Below are 24,406 nucleotides of genomic sequence, written 5' to 3'. Positions count from 1 at the left end.
GGTGCATGAGAACGAAAGGCAACTCCACGGAAACATCCCCTCCCCGGGACACCACCAGCTTGACCTTGACCTGGTAGGAGACCAGGTTGCCCAGGACCTCCTTGTTGGCACCCTCCTTCACAATGGTGGAGGAGGCCAGGTTGGTGTCTTCGTGTTTGAGTTTCCCGTCCAGCGCCAGGCCCCGCTTCTCCCGGTTGTTGCTCAGCAGCGTCTCATTGACGCTGGTCTGTGACCGTATTAATAAATTCATTCAAGCCTCTCATTTTATCTGCCCTGAGTCCCACTGTTCAGCGTCCTGGGATGACCCTGGGTTCTGGTATAAGGATAGAGGGAGAAAAATACTCTTCCTATCCACTTTTCCCACCAGTTGCCCAGATGGCTTCTCAGGGGCATAGAGCCTTGCAGATCCCAGACCTGTTGCAACGTGAAACTCCTTGCAAACGTTGGGGAACTTCCTCAGGCAAAACATTTGAGGTTATTTCAGCAGGAGCCAAAAGAGGTTGCAGAAGACTGGTCTCATCTTCGGGGGCCAGAGCAGTAATAGTTTCGCACATCCCTCATCCTCGCGTATATAATGCAACATCCACAAGTAGCTTGTGCCAATCGTGGTGCGGAACTGTCACCTGCCAATCACGGCTGCCTTTTCATTTGTAGGGATAAAGCTATAATCTATTATCGTATTATTCATTCCCAGTGCAGCAATTTGCATAGTGCAACTCGTGCATTTTTTAAAAAATGGGCGATGTTTGTCATTGCACATATTTAAATCCAAATCATTTATTAATCAAAGACTCTTATGAAAAGACTATGTTATGGATATTAATAAGTCAACCAGAGTTAATTACCAAATGAATTAGCTAATTATTTGTTACAGGATGACTGGTTGCCGTGCAACTCTCACCTTTCCTCTGCTCTTCCCAGGCACAGTCTTTTTATTTTTTTTGCTCCCCGCAAAAACCAGAATTTCCATTTGCTGTGCTACAGCTTTAAAGAGCAGTTTTTGTGTGGGGAAAGCTCTGGAGCAGAAAAAGCGTACTCAGACAGGTGGGCCTGTGCCTCATAAGCGTGGGGCAAAAGTTACGTGTGGATAAACCCTGAGTCTTCCTTTCAAAATATGATTAAGATGTAGCCCAATAAGCACACACATGAGGACCACCTCAATAATCACCACACCACTGCTTTTCCATAGTTGGGAGGAATTACATAAGTGTTGAGCCCTGTTGGACTATTTGAAAGACAGGCAGATCTGAACCTCCTGCAGAAGCCCCATGGAAATGGGTGGAAGCAGAGGGCCTTCTTGGTAGCCGCACCCGCCCTGTGGAACACCCTCCTATCAGATGTCAAGAAAATAAACAACTATCTGAATTTTAGAAGACATCTGAAGGTAGCCCTGAACAGGGGAGTTTTTAATATTTGATGTTTCACTGTGTGTAATGCATTTTATTTGTTGGAAGCCACCCAGAGTGGCTGGGGCAACCCAATCAGATGGGTGGCAAATAAATAATATGTTGTTGTTGTTGTTGTTGTTGTTGTTGTTGTTGTTGTTGTTGTTACTACTATTACTACTGTGGAAGAGCATGGCCATGTTATTGAACAGCTCCAGAGAATTTTGTAGTGGAACCACATGCCCTGTGGGTTAGACCTATCTGTCTCCCACACTGTGTCAGGAAGAAACAGATGATTATACATCCCATTAAACATTATTGCCAAAATGCCTAGAAGGTCCATAAGCTCATTTGGTTAGAAGTATTAACTGCTGCTTGCATTTCTCCAGGATTGCTTTTCTAAGCAGGTCCTTGAAGGCACAGTGGAACCTCATCCATACTTCCGTCACTAGAGCTGGCCCTAAGACCATCTCAGCATCAATAATGGCATTGCCCTCTATCACAGACCTGATGAGGTTGTGCCAGAAGCACCTTTTCAGCTCCATACTACTCATTTCGGGCATGAGTTAGCCGGTCAACCCACTTTTTGATTGGCGGCATTATGCAAGGATCACAGAGGTCCTATAAAGTACCTACGTAATCTAATCTATAGGGACATGGGTGGCCCTTTGGGTTAAACCACAGAGCCTAGGACTTGCCAATCAGAAGGTCAGCGGTTCGATTCCCCACAACGGGGTGAGCTCCCATTGCTTGGTCCCAGCTCCTGACAACCTAGCAGTTCGAAAGCACGTCAAAGTGCAAGTAGATAGGTACTGCTGTGGCGGGAAGGTAAATGGTGTTTCCATGCGCTGCTCTGGTTCGCCAGAAGCGGCTTAGTCATGCTGGCCACATGACCTGGAAACTGTACGGCGGCTCCCTCGGCCAATAAAGCAAGATGATCGCCGCAACCCTAGAGTCGGCCACAACTGGACCTAATGGTCAGGGGTTCCTTTTCTTTTACCTTTAATCTAATCTATCAGCTCTGTCTCTCAGTCAAAAATAGATATAATATGACCAAAATGCCCCGGTATGTAACCCCCTCATCCTGTAAGGTAAAGGTAAAGGGACCCCTGACCATTAGGTCCAGTTGTGACTGACTCTGGGGTTGCAGCGCTCATCTCGCTTTATTGGCTGAGGGAGCCGGTGTACAGCTTCCGGGTCATGTGGCCAGAATGACTAAGCTGCTTCTGGCGAACCGGAGCAGCACACGGAAACGCTGTTTGCCTTCCCACTGGAGCGGTACCTATTTATCTACTTGCACTTTGACGTGCTTTTGAACTGCTAGGTTGGCAGAAGGGACCAAGCAACGGGAGCTCACCCCGTCGCGGGGATTCTAAATGCCAACCTTCTGATCAGCAAGTCCTAGGCTCTGTGGTTTAACCCACAGCGCCACCCGTGTCCCCCTCGTCCTGTATGATTGCGTAATTCCTGAGCACAGCCAGCTGGGACAGCTGATGAAATGCAAGGCATGAGCTGGAAGACAAGGGTAAACTTGGCAGGCTGGAAATTGTGGTCGGGGCAGAGCTTAGCAGATGGCTCCATAGCAAAAATCAATGGGGGAAGTTAGTCCACGAGAAGCAAGCAAGGGGAGCATGTAATAAATTTATGAGGCAACACCATATGCTTCAGGGCCCAAAGCAGAGAAAGGAAAACATGGTGGGAGGAATCCAGTCAAGATTTTAGAAGGTAATAATGTCTGACACTTGCCTCTGAGCTTGTAAGATGAAAGGTCAATTCTCAAGGGCCATGTTGGCAACCTTAGCCTCCTCAGCAAAAGATCGTTCACACTCATCCAGAGGGCCTCTTTCCTATCCGAGGCAATGAACCTAAACACCAGCACCACGTCTGCAAGCACGCCATTGTTGTCTTCACTGCAAAGAAAAACAAAGCCTCAGACAGCTGATCCCACAAGCCAGGATATCGTCTACTAGAACTTTCTGCATAGGCGAGGCTGGCCCAGGACATCTGGGCAACTGAGGTGGAAGAAAATGAAAGAGCATCTCCACCTCCTACTAATTGATATGGTACGCAGTTTGCCGGGATGCAGTGGAGGCTGTCACCTATTCGGACTGACAAGGCAGAAGGCAGGTGAAGCCCAGAGCCAGTAATTCGAGTTTTAGTCCCATCCTTATCCTTCCTGGGTTCTACAAAGGAAACATGTAGGTAGTGAGGAGGAGGAGGAGGCTGTATTGGCAGTGCCTACCACCTCCATCAGCCTGGTTGTAAGTAAGGAGGTGAAGGCTGGATGAGGGCAAGCTAAGCTGGGTGGGGGAGTGCCCACTTGGCCCTAATGGACTAGCCTCCACTGCCCAGATGTTCTCCACTCTTGCATAACTCAAGAATGAACGGGGGCTGTGTAAGAAATATTGCTGAGCAATAGTTCTCAAGCACAGTGGTGTAGCATGGGTTGCCAGAGTCCGGGGCTGTGTAGAGGGTGGTGGGAGGGAAACTGCCTAACACATTTGACTGCCTAATGGCATCCACGTCACCCAGCAGATCACAGCCACAGAGATAAGAAAAGAAGAGGCGTTCCATTATCTGGAGAGGTCACTTCCTGGGTCTCAGGAAGAAGCCGTTTTCAACAGAGACCAGCAACGGAGGCACACAGGGAGAACTGGGTGTTGAAATTTTGCACCCCTAACAATTTTGTGCCCAGGGCAACCACCCCATGCCCCCTCCCACTACACCACTGCTCAAACAAGACATTTTGGGGTACCCTCCGAAACTTGAGGGTGGGAGTCTCCGAAAAGTTCCTGGGGTCTTACTTTTGGAAGGTGCACCATCTGTTTTTAGCTCCTCTAGGAGCAAAGCCTCTTTCCCTGGTTGCCAAAATGAGCTGCATTCTAAGAGGAGCTTTGAAAAAGTTGAAAAGGGGAAGGGAGAGAGAAGGGAATTCAACCACGGGGTGTAAGCCCCACCAAACGATTTTAGCTCTCCGAAAAAGGACTACAATGGGCCTCCCTTGTGACTAGGACAGCAACCTGTTTTGAGGGGGTGGGATTTTCAATCAGTCTACCACCCCAAAACTGTGTCCTTGCAAGCTTCCATTCATTTTAACAGGGCTTGTGCATGATGTATTCCTCAGATCATATCTTTCTCTCTCCCACTTGCTGTCCTTAGTGACACCTTGAACCTGAGAGACAGCCGCCTCATCCATCCTATTAGTCATAGATCACATGACGCAGATGTAAAAGCCTGGCTCTGTGGAGCCCTGGCGGAACTGTTTGTGGCGTCTGCCTCTAGACTCCACCATTTCTCACCTTGGATATTGTCATTTTCCTTCCCTCAGGTGCACTGTACACACACGCAAGCAAGAAGATGGGAATTTATTCCCATTTCTTGCAAGTCATCTGTTCCCAGCACAGCGAGTCAGGCACGGTTATCTTTATAAACATCTAAAAAGTTATTGAGCTACGGAACGATTAATGGTTTTTAAATCATCCCACCTACTTTTAAAATCCGGCAGCTGGATTTATAACTGAGAAGAGGGTGGTATTTGTATTTAAATACGCTGTTGGCAAAGCCCAAGGCAAGGGCATTAAAAAAAACCAGGCATCCAATTTCACTGGAGAGCAATCAAGTTTATGAGCCCGTAACCAACAACCAGTCCGAGGTGTGTGAGAGAAAAGCACAAGACCCATTTGCCCTACTGCACAGACCATAATGAACTCTTTGGAAGAAGTGTGGGATGAAAGGAATAAAATTAATGCTGGCGAAAGTAAGCAGGTCTGGCCCTGTAAGTTGCGACCATGGGGTACTGCGTAGGAACTACCCGTAAGCTTCTCTGATTTTTTGGGTAAATAACAGCGTAAAAGTGGAACGCAGTATCATATCTCATCATCATTTGAACAGCAGACTCAGAAACTGAGTCATGATGTGTACATAATCAAAATGGAATGAGTAATAAACAAAAGGGATGTGTCAATATGCTGAGGAGAACATATACACAGTTCCCTGATGGAAGTGGAAATTGCCTCCTCCCCAGGGGGGTAGTGTCAGGAGTGCATACAGGAGCCAGGCCCTGTGACCAGTAGAACTTTGCAGGACTGGGGCCTTCCTAAGTTTGTTCTGGAGAGGCAAGGCGCGGCCGCACAGGTGAGGCTGATTGGTAACTCACAGCACCTGCTGGCAAGAGCTGGGAAGGGATATAAGGTCAGCATTTTCCCTTCGGCTCTTTGCCACAGCAACATGTTCCCTGCCTTGCTGTGCTTGACTCCTTGATCCTCGGACCCTTGACTTCGTGACTCTCATTTTTTGATCCTCAGACCTTTGACTTGATGACTCCTTGCTTCCTAACCCTCGGACCCTTGCCTTCTTGACTCCCAGCTCTCTGACCCTTGGAGTCTTGGCTTCTTGACTCCTGGCTTCTGGACTCCTGTTCCTGCTCCCACCCCGCCATCTTGCCCCCGGTCCCGACGTCACCAGCCGGGACTTCGACCGGCCATGAACCAGACTGTGACACGTAGGAAGGGAGGGGTGCGGTCCACCCCGGGTGTCATCCCTGAGGGGGTGACAAAATGACACACCGCAGGGGGTGGCACTTACCACAGGGCCTGGCCTGCAGCGCTCCCGAGCCACGTGTCTCCTCTGGGACTCAGTGGATCGGGGCCCTGCGCTGCCCGAAATGGCCAGGCAGACTTCATGGGCATCTTGCCATGCCACCCCCCTGGTCATCAGATCAATCTGAGCAGCGATGGGGATGGCCATGTCCACTCCTGGCATGCAAGTGCAGCCCCCAAGAGTGAATTCAGACCTCGAGCCGAAAGGAAAAAGGTTCTCCATTGCTACTAGAAGGTAAGGCCAATTCAGTGTCCAAAGACATCTTGGGCAAGCTGATTTACAGTTAAATTTACAGTGGTACCTTGGGTTAAGTACTTAATTCGTTCCGGAGGTCCGTTCTTAACCTGAAACTGTTCTTAACCTGAAGCACCACTTTAGCTAATGGGGCCTCCTGCTGCCACTGCGCCGCCACCGCACGATTTCTGTTCTCATCCTGAAGCAAAGTTCTTAACCCGAGGTACTATTTCTGGGTTAGTGGAGTCTGTAACCTGAAGCGTATGTAACCCGAGGTACCACTGTATTCCAGACTTCACTTTTGGCCATAAAACATTTGCTTCACATACCGTAGATTTACGACCTGCGATTTGATCTTCCTTTTCTTCAACGGAGTACCTTCAAATGCCTCATTAATCTGTTGAAAGGAAGGAAAAGGATGTTAAGCAAGTGCATCCCAGAACGCCTCAGAGAAAATTCAGACACATTTGAAAGTCTCTGCACCACAAAATTAATCGAAATAACTTGCGATCTCTGTAAACTTGGCTATTGTTTATCATCATCATCTTTGTGTCTTTGTCATGCTGTACTTCGCAATTTACAAAGAAGTTTTAGGGTTTGTGGGGTTTTTAAGGATAGTAAACGCATGACTGGTAAATAAAAAAAAACAGCTGAGAGAAAAAGAATACTTCACATTCCCGCTAAAATTATGGTCAGGTTTACAAGAATAACCCTTGATAACTTTGCATCAGATTCTAGATTGCTGTGCCCAGGCAATCTAGTTTATTCCTCATGTCTTCACAGCTTTCGTCAGTTATTTTTCTTTTTGCACAAAAAGTGGTGTTTAGAATGAAGGAGGGAGAAAGAAAGAAAGCAAACCATTTTCACTTACCATCGTCTCAATGGTGGAGCTCAGGTCTCTAAATTCTTTCGAGGTCTGTTTTTCCAAACTTGGTTGGTACGGCACATTACTGATTCTAAAGGAAGCATTGTAAAAGAACAACTTCTGATCTGCAGCAAAGGAAGTGGAGGAAAGGAAGGCGTTAAACAATGTTCATCTTCTCTTTACTTCGCCCCAATGTGGCTCAGGCTATCTACAAGATCGTGGCGCAGAGGTGAGCGCTCCGTGTTTTTAACTCTGAAACAGAGCGCTTTCATATCTCTGCAGAGAAGGGAGAGTAGGAATATGTACGGTGCCCCAGGCTGCATCCATACACCATAAATATAAAACATATTTATTTGTCCATAGAAATATTTGTTTACCACTATTCATAAAAAGTATCACGGCAGTTTACAATAATAACCCATACAACCATACAGAAAGCACACAGACAAAAAGTTAAAATCAGAAATCAGCTAACTATTGTGGGAAGTTCATTGCCTGCATATACCTGGTGGAATAAAAAAGTTTTCATCAGGCATTTAAAGTTGGCACAGAAGGGGTCTACTTGAGACTCCACTGGCAGAATATTTCATAATACTGAGCTGATGACACTAAAGCAGGGGTAGGCAAACTAAAGCCCGGGCGCCGGATCTGGCCCAATCGCCTTCTAAATCCGGCCCGCGGACAGTCCAGGAATCAGTGTGTTTTTACATGAGTAGAATGTGTGCTTTTATTTAAAATGCATCTCTGGGTTATTTGTGGGGCATTAGTTCCAGCTGCACGTTAGTTAGGTATTATTTGTCATTGTTCTCTCTCCCCCCAAAAAAGCTCAGCAGCTTTGGGGCATCCCCCCCAAAAAAGGAAAAAAACTTTTGCAACCCCCCCCCCAAAAAAAAAATTTGGTCAGCCGCTCCTGCTGAAAAGCTCAACAACTTTGGGGAGCCCTCCCGCAAAAAAACCTCAACAAAAATCTCAACAACTCTGGGCACTTTGCAATAAATAGAATCCTAGAGTTGGAAGAGACCACAAGGGCCATCGAGTCCAACCCCCTGCCAAGCAGGAAACACCATCAGAGCACTCCTGACATATGGTTATCAAGCCTCTGCTTAAAGACCTCCAAAGTAGGAGACTCCACCACACTCCTTGGCAGCAAATTCCACTGTCAAACACCTCTTACTGTCAGGAAGTTCTTCCTAATGTTTAGGTGGAATCTTCTTTCTTGTAGTTTGGATCCATTGCTCTGTGTCCGCTTCTCTGGAGCAGCAGAAAACAACCTTTCTCCCTCCTCTATGTGACATCCTTTTATATATTTGAACATGGCTATCATATGAACCCCTTAACCTCCTCTTCTCCAGGCTTTGGTGGGTTTTGGTTTGGAGTTTGGGCACCCGGTCTCTAAAAGGTTCGCCACCACTGGCATGTGGAGACACTGTGCTCCAAAACTCCTTATGACCACTCCCAATGGCTTCATATAGATGTAAAACAGCACTGGGGAGACGACAGCACCCTGCAGAACCTCAAAGCACATGTTCCAGGGTCCATGCCCTGGGCTAGAGGTTGTCTTGATCACAAAGCGTGGTTGAGACCCTTTTAACATTTGAAAAGCTTGAAAACAGAGAGCAGTTCAGGCCAGATGGATTGGTAACAATTGATGCACTCACCGTATACCAAAAAATAAACCAGCAGGCCGACAACAAGGGCTATGACTGCAAACGCTGCTAGGACAATCAGCGCAATCATCCAAGGCTCCAGGTATCTCGGTCTTGTTTCCATCCTAGCCATTCTGAGAGAAGTGGGCAAAAATGAAAGAATTATAGGTGAAAACACAGAGTAGGGAGATTGGAAACTCCCCATGATGAAATAGCCAGAGATTAATAGCATGAGTTTTCAATCACATTTTAAATGCCCACTATGAAAGTGTGCTCTGTTTTCTTGCAAACCATTATCTTAGAATTCAGTAAGTACATTAATACATGCAATGAATTATCTGTCCATGAAAACTTAAGTGAAATGGCTATCACTTTCACTTAGATCCCATGAGCTTCAAAGCCCTGTTTGGCTTATGCAAGTCCCTTATGCAAGTCATGATCGCATGAGGGGGAGAGCAGGGTCTCACCACACATTGCTGGTCCCAGATATACATCTCGTCCCTTTGCTGTCCATGGATTGGGGGACGGGAGCATGTACATGAAAGGGGGGCTGCCCTGTATTTCCTATTCAGAACCTCTGTGTTCAGGGTAGGGTCCATATGTTTGCAGAGTAGGCTCCCCTCTATAGACATGTCCTCCCCCAGCTGTCAGGAGGTGGAAGGCCAGCAGCTAAGCCATGGTATAGGACCAGCAGAGGCAGCCCTTCTCTCTCCCATATGTGACTGTGAATTGTCTGAGCAAACAGGACTCAGCTGTCTCTAGTTACCAGGAATGCCCATTTCGTTTTTCTTGCTCTTTTGCCTTTGTGTGAATATTTTGGGGTGCCTTAAAAAAAATAAATGTAACACGCACCCATTCTGAGAGGTTACTTCCATGTATTCCACCCTCTCCATCATACCCCCACCACCAGATAGTATAACTAGTACGACGTCTGCTTCAATTGTTAAGCATTCTTACATTAAAAGAAAAAGATTCAAATCTTTTTTGAAACCAAGGATCAGTATAGAAATGCAAATGCGAATCACTGTATTTTAGCTCTATAAGACGCACGTCTCCCCTCCTAAAAAGTAAGGGGAAATGTGTGTGCGTCTTATGGAGCGAATGCAGGCTGCAAAGCTACCGCTGAAGCCAGGAAAGCGAGAGGGATCGGTGCACAGCGATCCCTCTCGCTCTCCTGGCTTCAGGGATAGCCGCACAAAGTCTCTTCAGGGCAATGGGAGGAACGCTCCCCCTGCCCTGAAGAGGCTTGGCATGGCTATCCCAGAAGCCAGAACAGCAAGAGGGATCGCTGCTTTTGCTGTGCAGCGATCCCTCTTGCTGTTCTGACTTCGCTTCGCTGGAGAGGCGCTGCGCAGAGAGGGAGAGAATATTTTTTTTCTTGTTCTCCTCCTCTAAAACTAGGTGCATCTTATGCGTCTTAAAGAGTGAAAAATACGGTGAGTGAGAAGGCTAGTCCTGTGCTTGGTAGTGTGTTGGTGGTTGGAGATTATTCATGAATGGATCAACGAAGGAGAACGGAGATCAGGCAGCTGTAGGCTGTGAACCCCTCTAGTCCTTCTCTGAGCTTGGAGCTTCCTGCTTGCCCTATTAGTTATCCATCTTAGTAAAGGTAAAGGTAAAGGGACCCCTGACCATTAGGTCCAATTGCGGATGACTCTGGGGTTGCAGCGCTCATCTCGCTTTATTGGCCGAGGGAGCCAGCGTACAGCTTCCTGGTCATGTGGGCAGTATGACTAAGCCGCTTCTGGAGAACCACAACAGTGCACGGAAACGCCGTTTACCTTCCCGCCGGAGTGGTACCTATTTATCTACTTGCACTTTGACGTGCTTTCGAACTGCTAGGTTGGCAGCAGCTGGGACTGAACAATGGGAGCTCACCCCGTCGTGGGGATTCGAACCGCCGACCTTCTGATTGGCAAGTCCTGAGCTCAGTGTTTTAACCCACAGCGCCACCTGCGTCCCTATCCATCTTAGTAGTACTAGTGAATTAACATCAGATCAGTCAATGCTGGTAAACCATGTGACGCCAAGAATTCTGGATGAACATAGTGACCTGGCATGAGTGGGAGGTTTGTCTCGTTCAGTTGTTCCCAACAAGTATTGTGGTACAGTGTTAGCCAAGGCTCTAAGGGCTGAGAGAAGAGTTCTCACAGTCTACCACAATCCCATCTCCTTCGCCAGATTTCTGCCCAGAAACCTCTCTGTAGCCGGTGCTGAGCTCTTGAGACAGGATAGACATTCTCTTAGGATGCCATCTGTTCCACTGCAAACAGTTTCTGTGTCTGAGCTGATGGAGATGGTTTGAGGGTGATGTTGGAGGAACTGGTTGATTTGAGGAAACTTCAATATCTATGACAAGGCTCCCTCTGTCAGTATTTCATGACCTCCATTGCAACCATTAGATCATCTGATCTTAATATTTGCCAGGTCACATCCTTGATTTGGTGCTTTGTACTGGACAGGAGATGGGACGCGGGTGGCGCTGTGGGTTAAACCACAGAGCCTAGGACTGGCCGATCAGAAGATTGGCGGTTCGATTCCCCGTGAGAGCGTCCGTTGCTCGGTCCCTGCTCCTGCCAACCTAGCAATTTGAAAGCACATCAATGTGCAAGTAGATAAATAGGTACTGCTCCAGCGGGAAGGTAAACGGCGTTCTCGTACGCTGCTCTGGTTCGCCAGAAGCAGCTTAGTCATGCTGGTCACATGACCCGGAAGCTGTACGCCGGCTCCCTCGGCCAATAAAGCGAGATGAGCACCACAACCCCAGAGCCGGTCACAACTGGACCTAATGGTCAGGGGTCCCTTTACCTTACTGGACAGGAGGGAGGGGATCTGAGATTTTGACTCAGGAACATAGGTATGTTTCATTGGCATGGGCAGATCATCATTTGGTGATGTGTAGCTTCATAGCATCCTCAAAATTCTGCAGGGGATAAGGGACCAATTTCAGTAGTCAACCCTTAGACTGATGGATCCAAATGGTTTTCAGATGACTCTGGGGGATATTTCCACTGGTGTGGTGTGCAGTTCAGCTGATGTCCTAGTTTGGCCACAATCATCCATACTGTAGCAACACCCAGATTGGATGACTATAATGTACCTTGAGAGTGGGAGTGTCTAAGAAAAGTGATTGGAAATGTCTCATGGTGCAGAATGCAGGCATCAACCAGAAAATTGAGTAAAACTAGGGCTATGGACATATTACTTTACCTTCTACTCTTGAAGGGCTATCAGGGGACAGTTCTCTGTGAAGTAGTCCTCTGTTTGAAGCACTTTCCAGTCTAAGTCTGGTTTAAAGATAAAGAGCTTGAAGACGGGAGAGCAGAAGGGGCCTTGAAATTGCGCATCATGAGTTGGCACCTGGACAACAAACAAAGCAGGTCATCTGGTCACAGTCTTCTCCACTATTATGGGATGCCTTTTACTTCTATTTAAATGACTAAGTGTTGTTGTTTTAATTTACATCTAATTTAATTAGCACATATACAATTAATGCAAATCCATGTCCTCTTTTCACCTCCTCTTTGTAATGCATTGCCTAATTTTTAGCTGCCCTACTAATACTAGATGAGCAGAAGAGAAACCAAGGAAGGCGGTGATGAACCCAAGCAACTGCTGATGCGCCAGATGTTGCAAGAGAGTATAACACTTTGGGCTTGAAATAGAACAGGGGTCAGCAAACATTTTCAGCAGGGGGCCCTTCCACTATCCCTCAGACCTTGTGGGGGACCGGACTATATATTTTTTTTGCGGGGGGAGGGTGTGTGTGAACAAATTCCCATGCCCCACAAATAACCCAGAGATGCATTTTAAATAAAAGCACACATTCTACTCATGTAAAAACACGCTGATTCCTGGATTTTCCGTGGGCCAGAATGAGAAGGCAATTGGGCTGGATATGGCCCCCGGGCCTTAGTTTGTCTACCTGAAATATACTTGGAGTCCTGTAGTGATTTCATGCTTTTTATCGCAGCTTGTAAAACAGTGATTGAATTGCTCCCAAACCTCAGGCTTTTATATACATTATTTACACAATGAGTCCCGTCTGATTGGCTGATTCTGCTTCCCTCCTGGAGCCTGATTGGTCTTTTCCTGCAGGCCAACCAGTTGTTGCATTCTACTATTCTGCCAGCCTAATGGGCTGATTAACTTCTTCCTGGAGCCTGATTGGCCTTCTCCTGCAAGCCAATCAGTTGTTGCCTTCTAGAATCCTACTTGCCTATTGTTCTAGGATCCAAGGTTAGTACATAACACTACCCATGAAACAGAAGGTCTTCGGTTCCTGGTTTTGATGGAACTTTATTGAGAGCAGAGAACTTCCCACTTTGATTCATCCAATGTTTTCTTCAAATTACAAAGCTACCTGGAGACACTAGCTACAGTATTTGTGTTGAGTAATTTCAAGCAAATCCTTGTTATGGGCTTGCCCACATTCTCTCACAATTTACTGGGTTCAATAATGACAACAACGAAAACCCCACATCACACCCAGGTTGTAACAAAGCACAACAGGGGCCTACATGCTGTCCAGCTGAACTGAAAGAAACTAACATGCTATTTTGTGAACAAGGAAGAACAGAACAGAGAATCGTGTCATTTTCGCAACTGTGAACTTTGCATTCGAATTCACCAAGCATTTTGTTGCTTATAAATTAGTCATGACTTTGTAATGGGCAACTCGTGAATTTGTGATGCAAATTCCTCATTATGCCAAAACAGCTTAAATTGACAGAGTTGTTTACCTGGATTAGCATGGGCCAAAATGGTAAATGAACTCATCTCCTTTGATTTTCCATCAAGTGTTGGAGCCAGAGTTCTTTAGAGATACGACGTGTTTTTCCAAGTAAACAAACAATTCAATTTCATATGGAAATTCAAAAACTTGAGATTTGCTTTCAGGGTAGATCTTAGAGGGTGTTTTTTTAAGCGTGGCACCTAGCAAACTGGAATGTCATTGTCAAGAACCGGTGCTCAACATAAAAATACAGCAAATTAGCACCAGTTCCTCTTTAATTTATTATAGTTGCATGGGAACACACACAACAAGGCATGATAACTGTTACATCTGTGTAATGTCACAGCACATAATGTCATCCTGCTATCACCGCATATTCCTGAAAGCCATGGTGCCACTAGAAGATGCAACCAGTAATGCCATGGCATTTCTAGGATTGAGGAATGGGTACAAGGAAGGCGGGGGTTGGGGAGACAAGATGGGGACATATTGAAAACAAAACTATTGCAACCCATGCCAGCATTTCAGATATGATTTCACTACAACACTGTATCTCCATAATTTTTCTATCAGCCATTATTGGCTAAGGACTATGGAATAGTCATTTCTCAGATGTGCCCCTTCTCAAATATGACTTCTCTACAGTCACGTTTTATCTCCCAAACACGTTGCCTTGACTATGAATTGCGCTTTGAATACCAGCTGATTCAGCTATTCTCCTCCATTTTTGCTCTCCACAGCTGAGGATGCAATGATCCGCTGTCAACAGGAACAATCAAAATATCCAGTGGTATCATCAATAAACTGTTCCTAACCCACTAAGCCTCTCTTTTGCAAAGTCATGAGCCACATTCTGAGCATAGCTCCCCTTGTGATTTAAAAACAGGTTGAAGATCTTGCACACATTATTGTATGTTGCCCTTTGTATTATGTGATGTATGGAAGTGAGAGCTGGACTGGACCATAAAGAAGGCTGATCACCGAAGAATTGATGCTTTTGAATTATGGTGCTGGAGGAGACTCTTGAGAGCCCCATGGACTGCAAGAAGATCCAACCTATCCATTCTGAAGGAAATCAGCCCTGAGTGCTCAATGGAAGGACAGATCCTGAAGGTGAGGCTCTAATACTTTGGCCACCTCATGAGAAGAGAAGACTCCCTGGAAAAGACCCTGATGTTGGGAAAGATGGAGGGCACAAGGAGAAGGGGACGAAGAAGATGAGATGGTTGGACAGTGTTTTCCCCAAGCTACCAACATGAGTTTGACCAAACTGTGGGAGGCAGTGAAAGACAGGAGTGCCTGGCGTGCTCTGGTCCATAGGGTTACGAAGAGTTGGACACGACTAAACGACTAAACAACAACAACAATTATATGCTCAGCAACATTACTTGGGACAGATCTTAGCAAGCAACGCAGGAAAGTTCATCCACAAGACTGTAATCTACCTGCTGCACTGACAAGATATGGATATGTTCACTGCAAAGATTGGATGGTACATGTTCTATCTGCAGGAACATCATCCTCAAGGAGATAATTAAAGGATAATGCTGTGACTTGCTAGGGAGATTCAGAATTTTAAGTTTATGCTTTTAGGGAATTCAGTTTAGGTTTGCATACAATGTCAACACACACACACACACACATCACACATACATTGGTACCTGGGGTTAAGTACTTAATTCGTTCCGGAGGTCCGTTCTTAACCTGAAACTCTTCTTAACCTGAAGCACCACTTTAGCTAATGGGGCCTCCTGCTGCCGCCATGCCGCCGGAACATGATTTCTGTTCTCATCCTGAAGCAAAGTTCTTAACCTGAGGTACTATTTCTGGGTTAGTGGAGTCTGTAACCTGAAACATATGTAACCTGAAGCGTATGTAACCCAAGGTACCACTGTACTTGTTGGCCGATGGCTGACGCAAATAAAGTTTCATTCATTCACACACACACACACACACACACACACTTTCATTAACTTGATACAAATATGTAGTTCCCTTTGTCTGTTGAAGGTTTGTTTGTTTTATGGTGGTCTGATGAGTAGGTACAAAAAAAAAAAACAGTGTGAAAGCATGGCAAATGAAGGGGTGCAGGAAATGGCACCAGTTGTTGAGGACAAGCCAACAGAGAAAGGCCATCAGCCTTGTGCCCGGCATATTATCAGCTGCATCTGTCTGCCTATTACTGGTGACACAATAATGGACTAGATTGACCTTTAGTCTGAATAAGTAAGGCAGTTGTACTGCCTCTGCCGTTCAACTGGTGGTAATCCACCGGGAAGTTGTCCTGCGTCAGCTCCTTTGAGATGAATGGGAGCTGCACAACAGCATATACTTGTTTCAAAGGAGAACTTAGTGGCGGCCTCTGTCTATTCTTAGCAACATTTCACATTTGCCCATGAGAACATTTGTGCCCCCATTTCTAAAAACACTGAGTTTTAGGAAAAGAAGGAGATATTCTGACGAGGAAGACCAGCAATTGCGAGACTCAGAATACAACCACGTGTTATGCAAGTGGAATTTATGTCAGTAATTTGCAGTTCCGCCCCACCCACCCCCAACTTATTGCTCTTTTCCCCAATCACAAACCCCATTCAGTTATTCGTTGCTGGTGGCAGAAGTCAATGCCATAGCCTGTGATAGATCTCCGAATGTAATCAATTGATGCCCAGCTATGATATGACCACAGGACATTGTCTAACTTGGCAGAGTTGCAAAATATGAAGGAGAATAGCAGGGCTCTTGTTCTCCTGTCAGTGGTGTGGAATACAGTGGTACCTCGGGTTACAAACGCTTCAGGTTACAAACACTTCAGGTTACAGACTCCGCTAACCCGGAAGTAGTACCTCGGGTTAAGAACTTTACCTCAGGATGAGAACAGAAATCGTGCAGCTGCTGCAGGAAGCCCCATTAGCTAAAGTGGTACCACAGGTTAAGAACAGTTTCAGGTTAAGAACGGACCTCCGGAACAAATTAAGTTCTTAACCTGAGGTACCACTGTAGAGGGTTTTAGTAGGTGCTGCTTTCTTCCTCCTCTTGTACTCAACTGTTAGAAGAAAAGGCCCCTTGCTGTCTCCCAGAGGACTCCTACAGTGGGACTCTGCCAACTAAGGGAACCTGTACGGTTCCAGAAGGGCTATGCAAACTCCAGGTCCCATGGTCCAGTTTCCCCATATAACCACTTCACATTTAGAATCATAGCATCTTAAGAGTTGGAAGGGATCCATAGCTGTCAACATTTCCCTTTTCTTGCGAGGAATCCTATTCGGAATAAGGGAATTTCCCGTAAAAAAAGTTTACAGTTGACAGCTATGAAGGGATCTTGAGAGGGTTGTCTAGTTCAACACCCTGCAAGGCAAGAATCTCAGCGAAAGCATCCATGGCTGATGGCCATCCCACCTCTGCTTGTAAACCTCCAAGGAAAGCATGTCCACCACCTCTCGTGGGCGGCTGTTCCACTGCCAAACACCTCTAACCGTCTGAGAGTTTTTCTGAATATTTAGTGAGAATCTCCTTTCTTTCAACTTGAAGCCATTGAATCATAGAATCATAGAATCATAGAGTTGGAAGAGACCACAAGGGCCATCGAGTCCAACCCCCTGCCAAGCAGGAAACACCACCAGAGCACTCCTGACATATGGTTGTCAAGCCTCTGCTTAAAGACCTCCAAAGGAGGAGACTCCACCACACTCCTTGGCAGCAAATTCCACTGTCAAACAGCTCTTACTGTCAGGAAGTTCTTCCTAATGTTTAGGTGGAATCTTCTTTCTTGTAGTTTGGATCCATTGCTCCGTGTCCGCTTCTCTGGAGCAGCAGAAAACAACCTTTCTCCCTCCTCTATGTGACATCCTTTTATATATACTGGTTTGAGTCCTACCCTCCAGAGCAGGAGAAAAGGAGCATGGTCCCTCCTCCATGTGACAGCCCTTAAGATATTTGAAGATGGCTATCATATCACCTCTCATTTTCCTCTCTTCTGGGCTAAACATACCTGGATCCTTCAAGCGCTCCTCATAAGTCTTAGTTTCCAGACCCTTGTTCATCTTGGTTGCCCTCCTCTGCACACGTTCCAGCTTGTAAAAAATATAAAAAAAAACCCATGGGTAAAAACCACCTACCAGATCGCATGGACCACTTCAGCATACAAGCCCTCAGTAAGAAGTTGCCTCTAGACCTGACATCACCTCCAGGTTGCTGGTGATATCTGATGCAAAGGACGTGACCCAATATGCTGAGGTATCACTCTGTGTCTTGCTCCTCCCTTCATCCAAGACAAGACAGCCTGCAGCTCAAGATCTCTGTCTGCGGTGACCAGACCGGTTCAGGGAGGTGCCAGATCTGGAGGGACATGATGGGGAAGAAGCATTTGAGGGATCAAGCATCAAAACATGGCAACTATTCCAACAAGACAAACCCCACCCCTCCATTTGTAAACAACAATACAGTGGTACCTTGGTTTACAACCATAATCTGTTCCGGAGGTCCGTTTGTAAACCAAAACAGGTTATATAATAATAATTTATTATTTGTACCCTGCCCATCTGGCTGGGTTTCCCCAGCCACTCTGGGCGGCTTCCAACAAAGATAAAAAATACACTAAAATGTCACACATTAAAAACTTCCATGAACAGGGCTGCCTCCAGATGTCTTCTGAATGTCAGGTAGGTGTTTATTTCTTTGACATCTGGTGGGAGGGCGTTCCACAGGTCGGGTGCCACTACCGAGAAGGCCCTCTGCCTGGTTCCCTGTAGCTTTGCTTCTCGCAATGAGGGAACCGCCAGAAGGCCCTCGGCACTGGACCTCAGCGTCTGGGCAGAACAATGGGGGTGGAGACGCTGCTTCTGGTATACTGGGCCGAGGCTGTTTAGGGCTTTAAAGGTCAACACTAACACTTTGAATTGTGCTCGGAAACGTACTGGGAGCCAATGTAGGTCTTTCAAGACCGGTGTTATGTGGTCTCGGCGGCCGCCCCCAGTCACCAGTCTAGCTGCCGCATTCTGGATTAATTGCAGTTTCCAGGTCACCTTCAAAGGTAGCCCCACATGGAGCGCATTGCAGTAGTCCAAGCGGAAGATAACTAGAGCATGCACCACTCTGGCGAGACAGTCTGCAGGCAGGTAGGGTCTCAGCCTGTGTACCAGATGGAGCTGGTAGACAGCTGCCCTGGATACGGAATTGACCTGCACCTCCATGGACAGTTGTGAGTCCAAACTGACTCCCAGGCTGTGCACCTGGTCCTTCAGGGGCACAGTTACCCCAACTCCTGCCAACCTAGCAGTTCAAAAGCACATAAAAGTGCAAGTAGATAAATAGGTACTATTCCAGCGGGAAGGTAAACAGCATTTCCGTGCACTGCTCTGGTTTTGCCAGAAGCGACTTGGTCATGCTGGCCACATGACCCGGAAGCTGTATGCCAGCTCCCTCGGCCAGTAAAGTGAGATGAGCACAGCAACCCCAAAATCATTCGTGACAGGACTTAACTGTCAGGGGTCCTTTACCTTTTCACCGAAAAAAAAAGGTTGCGAACCAGGACACACACTTCCGGGTTTGACATGTATGTAATCCAAAACCTATGCAAACCAAGATGTATGCAAACCAAGGTACCACTGTAATCCTGAATAGTAACAACCTCATGGGCAGCATTGACCACAAAAACCTAGAACCGCAAAGCTTCCGAAACAGAAAACTGCAGGTAAGACGCAATATGTAGTCCAGTTTAGTGGCCTGGGTGGGTTACGTATCTTCTGAAGTATCAGCCAATGGGATGAATTTTATTTATAATTGACCCATTTGCATGATATTTCTAAGCAGTCCATGAGTGATAATATTCAAAAAGCCAAAAGTCCTCTTCTAAAAGCAATTGAATAATGCACGATGCAGCAACAAATGCAGAAATAGTTTGAAGTGATTTCCCTGTCGACACTGGTGCAGTAAATGCAGACATTACAGCATGATAGGGCAGGAAAATGACAGGCTGTGGCGTGTTGTAACAAGATGTAGGTGGAACATTCATTCCCAGATTACAAGAAGAACCTATTTGTCTCTTCCAGTTGCCTTCTATACAGAAATTTAGCAGCGGACGTTTTTCCTATCGTGGAGATAAAGTGATGAAAAAAACTTCACTTTACTTAATTTCTGCGTGTTAGGATTCAGGAAAAGTGTCAGCAATCCTATGTGTTTCTAAGGATTCTCCTGAGATTGTTTTCTAAACCATTTCTAAAATTGAACCCTTCTTACTTAATTGTGCAAAACGATATTCACAGAAGAGAGCGACAGCTGTGTTCGGCACTGGCGCCTCAATACAGAATGAGTTCTCAAAAGGAACCTAGAGTGTAATTAGTCTGTGGAACTCATTACAACATGATATTTTAAGGCAATGGTTAAGCAAGATTCAGAGAAGGAAAAGAACTGGGAGACTTGACAAATGCCCGCAGGGGAATTATGATTAATGCTACCAAGCCCTTTGGGAAGGGATTACTCTTGACAATAGAAATCAGAGTAATACCTATGCATTAGGATTACAGATGAGGTTCCTGTTGCGGTCAGACCACATGTATGAACTCGGAAGACTTTGCAGCCTAGCACAAAAAATGACTGGATTCTGTGGGGAAGCTCATCAATGGATCTCAGAAATAATCCGGAAAAATCAATACAGTGGTGCCTCGCAAGACGAAAAGAATCCGTTCTGTGATTCTCTTCGTCTAGCAGTTTTTTCGTCTTGCGAAGCAAGCCCATTGACGGATTAGCGGATTAGCGCTATTAGTGGCTTTTAGCGGCTTCTAGCGGCTTATCTGCTGATCGGATCAGCTGATAAGCGGCTTAGCGGCTTAGAAAAAGGGGGGAGGAGGGGAAAAAACAGCAGGAACTCGCAAGACATTGTCGTCTTGCGAAGCAAGCCCATAGGAAATTCGTTTTACGAAGCACCTCCAAAACGGAAAACTCTTTCGTCTAGTGAGTTTTCCGTCTTGCAAGGCATTTGTCTTGCGGGGCACCACTGTATTATCTTACTTTCTTACAGAGAAGAAGAACAAATTCTCTCTACAGCTGCTCCTCTGGAGCTGACCTGTTTTGTGGCGCAACAATTTCTTTGGCCTTGCCTCTATGCCTTAAAGCCACTTCCAACCTCGGGAGGACGTGGTGGTGCTGCGGGCTTCATGCTTCCAGCCCCACGCAATCAGGGGAATCCTTGGGCCGCATCATCTCCTGGCCAGCCAATCGGCTGGCTCAGGGGGTGTGGCTTGCCTCATTTAAGGCAAGCGCGGCCTGGGATCTCCTTCTTTAGCCGCTCAGCTTCTTAGGTTTCCCACCTGCCCGCCCTTCAAGGTTCCCCTTCTGACCTTAGAATCATAGAATCCTAGAGTTGGAATGGACCACAAGGGCCATCGAGTCCAACCCCCTGCCAAGCAGGAAACACCATCAGAGCACTCCTGACATATGGTTGTCAAGCCTCTGCTTAAAGAGCTCCAAAGAAGGAGACTCCACCACACTCCTTGGCAGCAAATTCCACTGTCAAACAGCTCTTACTGTCAGGAAGTTCTTCCTAATGTTTAGGTGGAATCTTCTTTCTTGTAGTTTGGATCCATTGCTCCGTGTCCACTTCTCTGGAGCAGCAGAAAACAACAGGTGGCGCTGTGGGTTAAACCACAGAGCCTAGGACTTGCCGATCAAAAGGTCGGCGGTTCGAATCCCCACGACAGGGTGAGCTCCCATTGCTCTGTCCCAGCTCCTGCCAACCTAGCAGTTCGAAAGCACATCAAAGTGCAAGTAGATAAATAGGTACCGCTCCAGCGGGAAGGTAAATGGCGTTTCCAGAACTGGCTTGGTCATGATGGCCACATGACCCGGAAGCTGTATGCCGGCTCCCTCGGCCAATAAAGCGAGATGAGCGCTGCAAACCCAGAGCTGGCCACGACTGGACCTAATGGTCAGGGGACCCTTTACCTTTACCTTCATGGTAAAAATGGTCCTCTTAGCAAACTTGTCCATCAACCATTTGCTGAAGCATTGCGACAATGGACCGGAGGCTATCAAAGCCCTACACACATAGCCAAGAGCTCTAAAGAAGACTTGGCTTCAGTTCCCTTTTGCAACTTTCATGAAGCTGGTATCTTCAAGGTGTTTTGGTCTACAAAGCCTATTAGCTCCAGCCAACAAAGCCAATTGTCAGGGATGATGGGAGGCAGAGTCTAGCAACATCTTGGGGGGTGGATTGACAGGTTCACCACCCCGGCTTAAATCAACATTGTTAATATCAACATTTCCAAATCTTAACCACCCCTTATTCTAACATAGGAAAAGCAGGTCCCTGCCATTTCTTTGTAATCAGATTTCTTTTTTTTCGCAGCCACTAGCAGATTCCAAATGAACTAATAATGGACCTGTTTAACCTGTCCGTCAACAACCTTGGATGCTCCCCATTTTTATAAATGAAGATTATGGCATCATTCCATGCATCATGCAATTCGGAGTACATTAAGCATACATTTAATACGCTCATGAATGACACCAGTAAAGGTCTTAAATCACTCAGCAGGGAAGTTATCAAATGTTGAGATTATGTTCTATTTAAAGTTTATATGATGTGTGCCAACAGGAGCTTTAAAAAGTCCATAACTCTTCCTTCTTCAGGTTGATCGGGCTCACGTCATTGCTTATAAAAAGCAACAAATCCTGCAAATATGTCATTATTGCTACTTTCTAAGGGTATATACACGGAATTGAACTTCCTCTTTGTTCCCCTGCAAACTTGCAAGTAAACATACCCCCTTTGGTGCTGCTTCTGAAGTACTACAGTGGTACCTCAGTTTAAATACGCTTCAGGTTACATACGCTTCAGGTTACAGACTCCGCTAACCCAGAAATAGTGCTTCAGGTTAAGAACTTTGCTTCAGGATGAGAACAGAAATCATGCTCCAGCGACGCGGCAGCAGCAGGAGGCCCCATTAGCTAAAGTGGTGCTTCAGGTTAAGAACAGTTTCAGGTTAAGTACAGACCTCCGGAACGAATTAAGTACTTAACCTGAGGTACCACTGTATTCTCATACTCTGTTTGGCCAAGACAGTTCTAGTTTCCTGAGCCTTGTCACAATGAAATCACTGTTTGAGCCATGTCCCAGCCTCTCACTATAATGCCTAAAAATTAAAGTTGCCAGCCGCTGATCTCTTCTAACATCTTACAGCAGCCTTCAGTTGTTCAGCAACAACAACCCTGCCATGGAACTCCCAACTCAAAGGAACGTCTCCTGTTGCCTACTTGGTTATTACTTAGTGGACAGGATGAGGCATCCGTAGTCATAGCACACTAAGGCCAGCATATAAACCCTGGACCAGTACGTTTGATAACAATGATTAGATATACTGTCTGTCCTTCACCAGAAGTTCCTTAAGGTAAAGGTAAAGGGACCCCTGATCATGAGGTCCAGCCATGACCGACTCTGGGGTTGCGGCACTCATCTCGCTCTATTGGCCAAGGGAGCTTCCGGGTACATGTGGCCAGCATGACTAAGCCGCTTCTGGCGAACCAGAGCAGTGCACGGAAATGCCGTTTACCTTCCCGCCGGAGCGGTACCTATTTATCTACTTGCACTTTGACGTGCTTTCGAACTGCTAGGTTGGCAGGAGCAGGGACCGAGCAACGGGAGCTCACCCCGTCGCAGGGATTCGAACCGCCGACCTTCTGATCAGCAAGTCCTAGGCTCTGTGGTTTAACCCACAGCGCCACCTGCGTCCCTCCTGTTGCCTACTTGGTTATTATTTAGTTGACAAGATGAGGCATCCTTAGTCATAGCACACTAATGCCAGTATATAAACTCCGGACCAGTATGTATGATAACAACGATTAGCTTTACTGCCTGTCCTTCACCAGAAGGTCCTTAGGGCAGGTTATATCAAGAGAGCATCAAAAATATGTTATGGCATGAGGATGTCTCTCTCTGGGCTCATGCCGCAAACACTGACGCAACGGAGGAACTTTGGCAAGGAAGACTATGAGGAAAAGGCCCTTTGCACCATGAGGCTGCGCTTAGCAGAAATATCCTGGCCTCAGAACACATCTATCCTATAGGAAGACCTGAGTGTTCTTCTCTTCAGAGCTTCCGTTGGTGCAAATAGATGCTTCCCCTCTGGAGGGCGGGGAGCAATTCTCAGCAGGAGAGGAAAGAGTTAAGCCCCCTCCCTGTATGCCCTGGTCCCAATCCAGCTCACGGCTGCTGCTGTTAAAGGGAGGGGGGACATCCTTTAAATGCATCTGTGCATTTCATATCACAAAGCCAGAGAGCGTTGCTGAAAAAGAAACTCAGAGGTGGAGTTTGGGTGTACTGCATAACTTCCTGCCCTCCCCCCCCCCCGTTATGTACTAAAGTTCTCACCCTGGGCCAGCAGGGGGATACTGTAGATAGTTTTCACTCAGGTCCACATATGCAAATAAGAAATTGAAAGTTACGTCCAGTGATTGGATAGTTACAGAAAGTGGTTACTGTTGCCTTGTAGTGGAGCTCTATATAAGCAGGTTGGCTGAACCCTTCAGTTCAGTTCAGTTCAGTTCTGGCCTGTGAATAAACAAGAGCTGTCTGAAGAATCGCTGTGTCGTCTGATACGTTCACCCACAACTTACCACCCCCCTCAGAATCAAATACTAAGTTATGCAAAATAGAGAAAGGTGAAGAATAAATTACGCAAACTTGATTGGTTGGCGCAATTTATGTAGGTTGCAGCGGATGCCTTTTCTGGGCATGAAACCGGAGGCAAAATACTGAAATGCTTCACGCTGAAGATCAGAAAGGCTGGGCGCTGGAAGTAGGGTCTCAGAAGACCTGCTCTGTTTGAATCCTTGCCCTAGCTGACCAGTCAAATACTGTCAGCCATCCCATGAAGCTGACGGGCAGCAGATTTATTTAATTACTAGAGCAAGAGGGGAAGCAAGGGCCGCTTGCATTCTCATCCTGCAG

The 24,406-nt window shown here is 46.5% G+C and overlaps 1 protein-coding gene across 4 annotated transcripts in view; it reads right to left on the bottom strand.

The window, feature by feature from the left end:
- Positions 1-24,406, bottom strand: part of LOC310692378 (transmembrane protease serine 11G-like) — a 63,390-nt gene that overhangs the window by 20,307 nt on the left and 18,677 nt on the right. For 2 of the 4 annotated variants that reach the window (XM_083473301.1, XM_083473304.1), the window contains exons 2-7: positions 17,580-17,799; positions 11,940-12,089; positions 8,742-8,863; positions 7,090-7,208; positions 6,548-6,615; positions 3,132-3,295 (exon numbers count right to left, since the gene is read on the bottom strand). In XM_083473301.1, coding sequence (XP_083329427.1) covers positions 3,132-3,295; positions 6,548-6,615; positions 7,090-7,208; positions 8,742-8,862 — 472 coding nt within the window. In that variant the 5' untranslated portion in view covers position 8,863; positions 11,940-12,089; positions 17,580-17,799. The remainder of the gene's footprint in view (positions 1-3,131; positions 3,296-6,547; positions 6,616-7,089; positions 7,209-8,741; positions 8,864-11,939; positions 12,090-17,579; positions 17,800-24,406) is intronic. The other 2 variants (XM_083473302.1, XM_083473303.1) reach the window with 2 other exon arrangements.

This window comes from Podarcis liolepis (assembly GCF_965112155.1).
Source record: "Podarcis liolepis genome assembly, chromosome: 13".
NCBI classification, from domain to species: Eukaryota; Metazoa; Chordata; class Lepidosauria; order Squamata; family Lacertidae; genus Podarcis; species Podarcis liolepis.
Note: the sequence above shows the minus strand (reverse complement) of the source record. Positions and strands in the feature narration are given on the sequence as shown.